General features: G+C 41.8%; 1 protein-coding gene across 1 annotated transcript; it reads left to right on the top strand.

The window, feature by feature from the left end:
- Window positions 1-1,184: 1,184 nt before the first annotated feature.
- On the top strand, window positions 1,185-10,000 carry Zmynd10 (zinc finger MYND-type containing 10). The gene is made up of 7 exons (XM_053777524.2): window positions 1,185-1,350; window positions 2,015-2,123; window positions 2,822-2,938; window positions 3,891-4,101; window positions 4,391-4,956; window positions 6,088-6,326; window positions 7,362-10,000. Exons 1-7 carry the CDS (start codon window positions 1,253-1,255, stop codon window positions 7,453-7,455), a joined length of 1,434 nt encoding a protein of 477 aa, XP_053633499.2. The 5' UTR covers window positions 1,185-1,252; the 3' UTR covers window positions 7,456-10,000.
- Window positions 10,001-10,524: the final 524 nt, after the last annotated feature.

The following is a 10,524-nucleotide window of genomic DNA, read 5'->3' as shown; positions in this document are numbered from 1 at the left end:
TATATATATATATATCTATATATATATATATATATATATATATGCAAGGAATTCGCGAGAGCAGGCGAAATATACACAAACACTGATCTCTGGCTGAAGGAGACTCGAACCTACGAACCTTAGGACAAGGTACGCAGTGCTTTACCAATCAACCCACACTGGACAAGACCTTGGCGTGTAGCTTGCGCTACACGTTTGATCCAAGGCAGCCAGCTTTTAGGGAGAAGGCTTACAGCTTTTCATCTCATCCCCTGCATGCATCAGGCTTACTAGAGATTTTAACAATGCAAGGAATTCGCGAGAGCGAATATATATATATATATATATATATATATATATATATATATATATATATATATATATATATATATATATATATATATATATATATATATATATACATACATACATACATACATATATATATATATATATATATATATATATATATATATATATATATATATATATATATATATATATATATAATATATATATATATGTCGTGCCGAATATGTAAAACTGGTCAATTAGCAAGAACTCATTTAAAGTTAAGTCATTTCTAAAATTTTCTCTTATACGTTTAAAGATATATTTTTTTCATTAATGTTAATGTAAAAATTTATAATTTTGCACCAAAAGAATCTTAGAAAACTTACCTAACCTTATTATAACAAGAACAATTTATTTTAGCCTAACCCAACTAAATATATGTTAGATTTGTTTACAATAATTTAATACTAAACAAACACAGTGAAATATATTTTTTTCGTTAGATTCAGAATGATTTTGGCGAAATTATTGCATACACAAATTTTCACTTGTCCTATATGGCAAGATGAGCGTTGCTATTTAAGCCAAGATCGCAAGTTCTGCCTATTCGGCACGACATATATATATATATATATATATATATATATATATATATATATATATATATATATATATATATATATATATATATATATATAATTTTTAATTATTTTTGTACTCTGTAAAGGCATTAACTGCCGAATTAAAATTTCCAACTGTAGCTTCAATAATTCAACTCGCTACTGTACAGATTTATACAAGGTCGCGAGGGACGACCCATACATTACTTACTGCACTAATAAAGTGAAACCCCTGGCAACCCCTGTGTTGTTTCTCCCTCAGCGTGAGGGGCGAGTCCCACCCAGCTTCCCCTCACCACTACCCTAGCTTTGAATACTCTCTTGCCTCCTGACGCTGACACCAGGGTTGTGTCGACACCATGGCGCACGGCCAGACAAGTGTGCTGCAGCACTTTGAAATTGATCATTATGTGGAGAAATTAGAGTGCATGGGTATAGAAGATATACTTTCAACAAGGTTAGTCAGTGTGTTGATAGTTTGAGAGCGTCCCCCTGTTGTCATGGTGATCAACCATCACACCTGTCTTGTGCTACACCTGTCTTGTGTTACACCTGTCTTGAATGTTGCGACAACTGTTATTGCTAGTATTACTATTCTACTACTAATAGTAGTAGTACTAGTACTACGACTACTACTACCACTACTAGTATTATTACTACTAGTATTACTACTACTACGAGTAGCACTAGTACTATGACTACTAGTAGTAGTATTAATACTACTGCTACTACTACTACTACCACCACCACTAGAATTATTACTACTACTAGTATTACTTCTAGTAGTATTACTACTATTACTAGCATTACTACTACTGCTACTATTACTACTGCTACTAACTTATTATTATTATTCCTATTATTACAACAATGGGGATCGCTAAACTCGTAGGCGTCATACAGCTCCTGAGTAATGGGGAATGGGAGGTAATCAGCTCGATCCAAGAAAGGTGATGATATTTAAGCGCATCAGAAATTTATGTCACACTCTGTACTGTTCCTTTCGCATGCACTGAGGCAAAGGAGTATGGCATACGGGGCTCACTTTTCTCGGGTTGCGCCGGGACCGATACAATTCTAGTTTCATCTATATAAGGGTGTTTTTCACATGTGGGCGGCAGGTGGGCGGTATGCGGGTGTCGGCTGGTGCAGTTGGGCGTGCAGGCAGCTCTGGAGGCCACCCACGGCACCCATGACTACGTTCAGCACTCTATCACCCTTCAGAACAAGGTCAGTCTTCAGTTCGTCCTCCAAATTAAGGTCAGTCTCAGCTTAAGTTTAAGGTCAGTCTCAGCTTAAGTTCCTTCTACCCCTCAAATTTAGGCATTGTTTATATGAGTATATACAATGAGAACTTTATTTAATCCCCGTTTTAAGGGTTCGAATATTCTTGAGGTTAGCGTATGGTGAAGAGTGGTCCTCATGGCCCTAATACCCGTCATGGCCCTAATACCCGTCATGGCCCTAATACCCGTCATGGCCCTAATACCCGTCATGGCCCTAATACCCGTCATGGCCCTAATACCCGTCATGGCCCTAATACCCGTCATGGCCCTAATACCCGTCATGGCCTTAATACCCCTCATGCTGATGACTGACAACCCAACAACTCTCACATAAGGATAACTTTTTGAAACATTAATTTTCATAATGTTTATTAATATCAGCATACCATAAACATTATAGACGAGGAGTGAAATGTGTAAAAAACCATAAAAGCAAGTTTTTGAAGGTGAATCTCCCGCTAGCGTGGCTGTGTCGAACTCTAGTTCAAGTCTCCTAGTTGGAAGAATCTTATTGTAACCAATATGAGCATCTGTTGACCTTTGTTAAATTAATAAATTGAATGATATAACGGTTACTTAATAATAATAATTTACTGATTTGGAGAGTGTCAGGGAGATGAAGGTATTAACTGTCACCTACAGGGACTGACGGTGGTGTGGCACCTACTGACAGCTGAGGCCTGGAGACTGCACCTACTGCCTCACCTAGTGAACCACCCTCACCTCACACCTACCTCATCTCTGCCCTTCGTAGCAGTGGTGAGTTAACACAGACAGTACATCTTATTCGGATTATTGATCCCAGAGGGTTAATCCCAAAACAAGACAAGTTGTGTGGCTTATTTTCCACCGGAGCTTGTAGGTACTTCCCCAGGATGCGACCACAAGAGTCCACCAGCGCTTGTAAGTGGGAATAAGTGAACAAAAGCAAGTGGATGTGTTCGTGTCTTGTAAATATTTCAAGTTTCCTGATAACTACATTTTCACCCAATTATACTAGCCTAATTATTTTGGAAAATGTCGGTTCATAACTCCTGGGCCCCCGCTCTTACCTAGTCACATGTCCACCGTCATAAAGGATGTCTAACCCCGAAGGTGAGATCGTATCTATCCTCGAAACTCTGTATGATGATTGCATCCCTCTCATCTCGATCTAAGGAACTAGATCTATCCTTCCCTTTCTTGGATCGAATCTCGCTGCATCCCATTTCTCAAGACACTGTATGACCCCTGCTCGTTTGGAGCTCCTATATTAACGTAATAATAGCTAGATTCGTTGCGGTCACTGCGTGATCTAGGAAATGTACCCCGAATTAAACAAGCCTAGCCCCCTCTACCTCACTGCAAGGGAAATTAATAGTACAGAGTGCAGCGTAAGTTTCTAACGCAGTTATAATTCAGAACTGAAAATTTGAAGGTAGAAAAGGCATTCATAATTTATCGTATGGAAACTAATATATCAATTTCTTCAATAAAAAAACCTACACAGCCCAATACCAGTTCAAATCTTCCACTAAGTAATATATGCCAGTTTTAAAAGTTTACAGCCAATCAGAAGAGACATTTACTAGTTATTACACACAGACCACTATTCCCAAACTCACCATCACTTGAAGTTTGAAACCTTAGCTATAGTCTCATGCCTTGCCCTCGAAAAACCTCTCCTCCTCTTCGCTACCTCTCTTCTGCTCTACACTTCTCTCTACCTCAGCTGCACACGGAGGCGGCGGCACTGGGTCTACTGGAGAACCTGGTCTTCCACGAGGACTCAGCTGCAGCCCTGGAGGGCCTCACCCTCGATGTGATCGACTACTGTGTGAGACAACTTAACCGTCTGGTGGTCCATGCTCACAACCACCCAGAGCAACCACTCCTTTATCAACCTCAGGATGCGTGGCCCACCGCCACCCCTACAATGAATAGTAAGAGAGAGAAAGAAGGAACAGACGAAATCCTTAAAGCACTTGTAAACAATTATCAGAGTAACAAAAGTAAACAGTAGTCATTTCTCTGCTATAATTTGCAACCAAAACAGGATAAACTTGTTAGATTTCGACTTTTTGTGATTGGAATTCTCATGGGTTCGCAGTTCTGTCGCCTCTTGGAATGATTCTAAAATTATGATTTTAATGGATATTATAGGCATAACAGAGTTTTTCTCGGGTCGAAAGAAATTCTGACTCTGTTTATTCATCATTTTCTTCCGTGTAGGAAAGACGAAGACTGAGGTAGGAGGAGGTGATGACGGAGGGAATGAGGAGAACCAAAAAAGTGTAGTGATGGAAGTGTCCTCAGAGGAGCGTCGTGTAGGCCTGGCTCTGGGGTGTAGAGCAGCTGGTGTCATCCACCTGTTGGCCAGCTGTCGTCAGCGCCTTCCGTTGTGTGCTACCACCCGCCTGCTGCAAACACACGACGTACCACAGCTTTTGGCCTCCCTGCTATACCTGGCACCCTGGAGGGCGCAGCTTGGCAGCCGCCTGTATGTGTTTCAGGAGGGCCAGTGGGTGGAGCAGCAGGGAGAAGCTCCCGCCCTCACACCCACAGAATGCCAGCTGTGGGCGGCGCTTCACACTCTTCTGATGGATCAGGAGACACTTGCCATGTACGAGGTGAGCAGCGGCAGGAGGGCGGCTCTTCTCAAGCTGCGTGGTCGACTGAATGCTGCTGCCCTGGCTCAAGTGCCATCACTGGAGTCTCTCTCACGCTGGCTGGCCACCCTGGCACTCACAGCCCCCCAGCAGGCACGACCTCCGCCCCTCGTCACCACAGTCTCACAGGTGAGTGCTTCTCTCTTTCATTCTTTCAGTAACCCAATTTGTGAGGAATTAAAATCATGTGCAACACCTGGGAATCTTTATTTGAAGATTTTTCGCCCACCAGTGTTTTTTTCAATTCAATACAGGGGTGATATACGAAGGGATTCGACAGTATTTTCAAAATTGAAACTTACATTTGAAGCACTTCATTTCAGTATTATTGTAACCATATTCCTTAAAGGCTTAGAAAAAAAAGCTAGAAAATACTTTTACAGTACAGGACATGTGAATACGTGGAAGGAGCTTAATAGAGGTCAGATACCTGCTACACCAGCCTTTTGAAAGCTAAGAGGCAAATATAAGAACGGCTGTTAAAGATCTATGCAGATGCTCCTTCGGATCACTCTGCAGCACATGCGTCAAATCAATCTTCGAGTAAACAGCACCAGTGTGAGGCCCTCACCTAGGCAATCACAAAGCGAAACTCAGGGAAGTTCTCATGCATGCTACAGGCCTCTTCCCTGAGTTTAGCTATGAATTGAGACTGCCCGAGCGAAAACAAACCTTGCCTCTGGAGAAACACAGAACGAGGAATGTGATCACAACATACAAATACTCCGGGGTATAGACAAGGTAAACATAGACATGATCCTTATCAGGAAGGGAATATAATAACGAACACACCCAGAAGAGTTAAGGAAGCAGGAGGAAAGCAAAAATTTGATGTAAAAGCAGTAAGGAAGTAGAACAAAGTAGATACCGACGCAATAGAAGCCGACTCCTCACTGGAGCATTATGACCAAGATAATTCATCTATTGGAACACAGTGTAACTATCATTTATTTGGTATAAACCTTGGTAACTGATACCGACACACTGGTTTAGCAAGACACGTGAGCAAGCACTAGGACATATTTATTAGAAAACGTGTTAGAAGTGATCAATGTCCCAGGACCGTAACGTTTCCTAATGTCCTAGTGGTTGCTCAAGCGTCTTTCTTAACCGATCATTTATCAGTGTAATATGTAATATCTATAATGACTAGGATAGCCGCACATGGCTGGTGTAGGTACGTTTGGTAACAAATAGGTATTTATTAGTAAATAATAGGACTCTCACCACCACTATAACACTGAGGCCACAACACCACAGCTGGGTGCGGGCGTGGCAGGCGTGTGGGAGGACCGCTGGGAGGAGCTGGCGGCTGTGCTGGAGCCTAGGTTCCTCACGCCCACGCCTGAAGCCTTGAATATCCTCGCCAAGAATCTGGCCGCGGCCTGGGACCTAGACGCTCTGGAGGCTCTCCTGCCAGACAACCCCGTCTGCGCCCTCTGCGGTGAACCAGCTGGCCGCAGGTGCTCCAGGTGTCGCGCTCACTGGTACTGTCGCAGGTGAGATCCTTCTTGAATAACAGTTCTCTGAACTCAAAACATCTTAAGAATAAAATACCACTGAAAAATAGTATGGTGATACCGACAAGATGTGGAACAAAACACTTATGTACTATCCAGGACATGTATTCTTCAGGACTGAAGAAGTCACTCGGGGCGAAACGTTTCCTCAAATAAATGTCCAGAACTATACATAAATGTCTTTTTATCCACATAGAATACCATTTCCCCACAAATGTCTGCGTAGTTAAGCCAGTGTTTGAGAGCACCAGTCTTGATTTAGAAGAGACAGACATAGCTTTACTTAAAAAAAAAAATATGTTTTATACTGTGTCCGAAGTACAAAGAATAAAAAAAAAAGAAATTTTTCTCAGGCACGAAATCTATGGAGCCCAGAGAGTCTGAGATAACGTGCCAGAAGTTACAATGTTGACCGGGGATGAATTTTATGATTTAGCTCAACTATTGGAGATTAGGTGAGACTAGAGTGCACAACGTGTGCTCTTTCACACCCATCTGATTTTCTTTAAGAATATATTGTTTAATTTTTTAAAATAATGTAGAGACATTAGAGAGGGTTCATGTAAATAAGTCAGGCGGGTGAACCCATCACTAGACTACAACCAATATTCAGCTGTGGATCCCCATATACTACACTAAACTTGAGTTATATAGACACTAACGGGATGAAATTGTGGACCCAGTGGCTAAAGTTCATTCTTAATTTGTGTAAAACATCTTATCAGTCTGTCTGTATATCTCTGTATCTACCTGTCTATTTATGTCTCTGTCTCACCGTCTCTCTCTCTCTCACATCATTTCACGGACCGAAGAAAAGCGTATAAGCAGCACTGGTCTATTATAAAGTAAATACCGTACGGAAAAATAAGGTGTGAGCTCAAAACTGATGCAAACATGTAATAACCTATAAATACGCACGAACGAGGAAGTGAAAGGATAAATATGTTTAATAAGATACATATCCTTTGCATGAGTTAGGTTAATATGTCTCTTCTTTTTCACCTTTTTACCCAGGGAGTGTCAGGTCAAGCACTGGCCCGACCACAAGAAGCTCTGTGACCTTTTGGCCTCCGACCTCACAGCAAAGAAAAGCACTTTCATAGAGTAGAAGAAGTTACTGATCTCACACTCCTGCCGCCGGGAAATCCATTCCTAGAGTGAAGGCAGCAGCTATGTCATCTGACTCGCTATAAGGAAAGCCTCTTTCATACGGTGAAGGAAGCAGCTATGTGTGGAGTGGTTTTTGACCGCATCGCCATACAGTGAAAAAATGAAAGTATGTTAGAAGAGGTTGTGAGTCGACAAGTGGCTGTAAAAGACACAGGCACACATATAACATTCGAGGGGTAAAATGTTCCCCCTTGAAGAGGAATGTCGTTGTCATGAAGTTTTAGTTTTGCCCTTTTTCACCCGTAGAAAATATTGTAGGATAGATTCTGTGGCCTTGGTAAGTACGCATGTTGTGTTAAGAATAAATAAGGAAGATTGTTATATATTTTTTGTTTCATTACGATAGCTAGACGATGCTGGTGTATACAAGTGTGGGGTGTATTTGTTTGAGTTTTGATTTCTATTTTGCTTGATTCTGTGTGTGACTGTTTATTTCACCCGAGACGCGCACTTAGGAGAGAAACCTCATAACGACGTTACGGTCCCTCCTGGAACCACTCTCAAGTCGTATATTGAAAGGTATTCAGTAGTGACAAGTTGAAGAATTCGATACGTGTTCAACATATGGGTATCTTTATTTCTAGACATTTCGCCACTGGATGGCGAAACGTCTACAATAAAGATACCCACATGTTGCACATGTGTCTCATTCTTCACTCTCGAGTCATAAGTGCGGGTCTATGGTGAAGTGTTCCAGCCACGGTACTGTGACTTTTGTTTTTTTAGTTTAGGTGTAAGTGAGGTTGCTTCGTTAGTGTGAGTATGCCTTGGTTGGGTGAAGTTGTGGTTGTCATGGCGTCACACTCGTAGCACAGTTGTGGTTATCATGGCCTCACACTCGTAGCACAGTTGTGGTTATCATGGCCTCACACTCGTAGCACAGCTGTAGCTGTCATAGCCTCACACTCGTAGAACAGTTGTGGTTGTCATGGCCTCACCCTCGTAGCACAGTTGTGGTTGTAATGGCCTTATATAGCACAGGTTTATTGATATCATTAGCCATGAAAAGCAGAAATAAGAACTAGAGGTAATCTTCAATGTGTTTTTCTTGAGATCCATATATTTTTAGGCAGTTTAAGTGTAGATAAAAATTTGACAAATACGTGTCTCTGTTTTCCAATATCTTACAGAAATATGTAAGTCACAAAATGAAACCTTGGAAACCTATTAATTTATTGGCGTACTAATTTGTTGACAGACATCAAAGCAAGAGGTTTAAAATGCATTCCATTATTTCTCTTCTGATTATAAAATAATTGAGCCGTTATAACTACCTTAGGATAAAAACGTAATGACAAAAATGATTTGTCTAGGGCGGAGCAGGACAGACTAACTTCCCACTAGTCTCGATACGACACCTGTAACATTTATCAGAAAATCAATTAGCGGAGCCTAACTTTCTGAACTCATTACGTTGTTATACTTGTCCAATAAACGTGTTCTCAGTGGTGATAAAAATAAAACACTGCAGTCCATTTTTTGCTCTGGCTAATCGTGGTGGAACTGAGTAATTTCGTGTAATAACACGGCCTTTTTTCAGTGCTAGAGTTGAAGAGTCCAATTAGTATGTCCGGTCTGTGTTTATAGGCTATCACAACCCCAGTACATCCCACAGAATGTGCAATGAAGACACATGCCACCATTAAGGTATTCACTAGAAGACGCTTTGCCCTGGTCAGGGACTGGGCCGCGGGGGCGTTGACCCTTGGCACGACCTCCAGGTAGACTTCAGGTAGTCCTGAAGCTTTATTGACTTGATAAAACTCACAGCAGGCGTAATTGTTACTGATAAATATTCTAAGTTTACTAAATTTAAAACGAAAAACTTTCGTTTTTCTTTTTAGGTCACCCTGCATCAGTGGGATACGGCCGGTTGCTAAGTGTTGCTTGTGCACAATTTGTGGCTATATTATACGTAGTATAATATAAGGGTGTTAATGTTGCACTTTTATAACTGTAGTGTAAGCGTGCCTCTGGATAGACAGTGATGGAGTAAATGATGGTGAAAGTTTTCCTTTATCGGGCCACCCTACCTTATTTAGTGCTTGTATTGTTTCAGAGAATGATTTGCCATCGCCTGTAGGTATAATAATGATGTTTCTGCTTATATCAGTCAATTGGCGAAATTGACGGTATTGAATACCATTCTTGTACAATTTGTCAGACACTGCAACATCATGTAATCTTGATACTGAGGACATGTACATAACCTTCACGACTACGACAACTACCACTACTACAAACCCATCTCTTTGGGTAGGACCTACCTCCACTGGGGAATCCCGCCTACCAGTGACTATGCCCTCGATTGCTACACGTCCCCTTTCCACGTGACGTTAGTATATAAGCGCCAGGCTCCTTGCCTCTGCTTCAGAACCTCAATGCCTCACGTGCCTCCACCTTCCTCCACCAATGAGAAACCGCCTCCAACACGAGCCACCACATCCATCAAGACACGAGCAGCGTCCTCGTCTTCCAACACCAACAAAGGTTAGGTTAGGTAAGGTTCTAAAACAGGACAATCATCGACTTCACTTGTCGCTCACTCTAAGGATAAACAACACTATAATACGATACGTGGAGTCTCTTTCTTCACTACTCCTGAGTATCCTAAAGAAATGGATGCAAAGACATTGATCCCCCTGCTCCAGAGCGACGAAGTCAAGTTCGTCTGTAGACCATCACGTGCTCTCTTCCTTAGAGAACTCATCAATCTCCTTAATGCTCCAGAGATCGACCCAGACCGCAAATTTAAACTCATGACCATGCAAATACCGTAGCTCCAGAATCTTTGTAATGGGTCAGTAGCTTAACACACCTCAAGCCGACCTCCACCAATACAACTCATCCTGCTTGCTGCCTTCTGACACTCCCAGCTCCTGCCGCTGCCTTCGCCATCCTCCCCTATCGAGCCAAGTACCGACATCATCCAAGCCTCTCCATCTACGCCTCCAATACTTCGGTACCACATGTCCCAAAGTGGTTGGGCCACTTGCCTTGATTCCTC

Source organism: Cherax quadricarinatus, chromosome 18 (genome assembly GCF_038502225.1).
Source record: "Cherax quadricarinatus isolate ZL_2023a chromosome 18, ASM3850222v1, whole genome shotgun sequence".
NCBI classification, from domain to species: domain Eukaryota; kingdom Metazoa; phylum Arthropoda; class Malacostraca; order Decapoda; family Parastacidae; genus Cherax; species Cherax quadricarinatus.
Note: the sequence above shows the minus strand (reverse complement) of the source record. Positions and strands in the feature narration are given on the sequence as shown.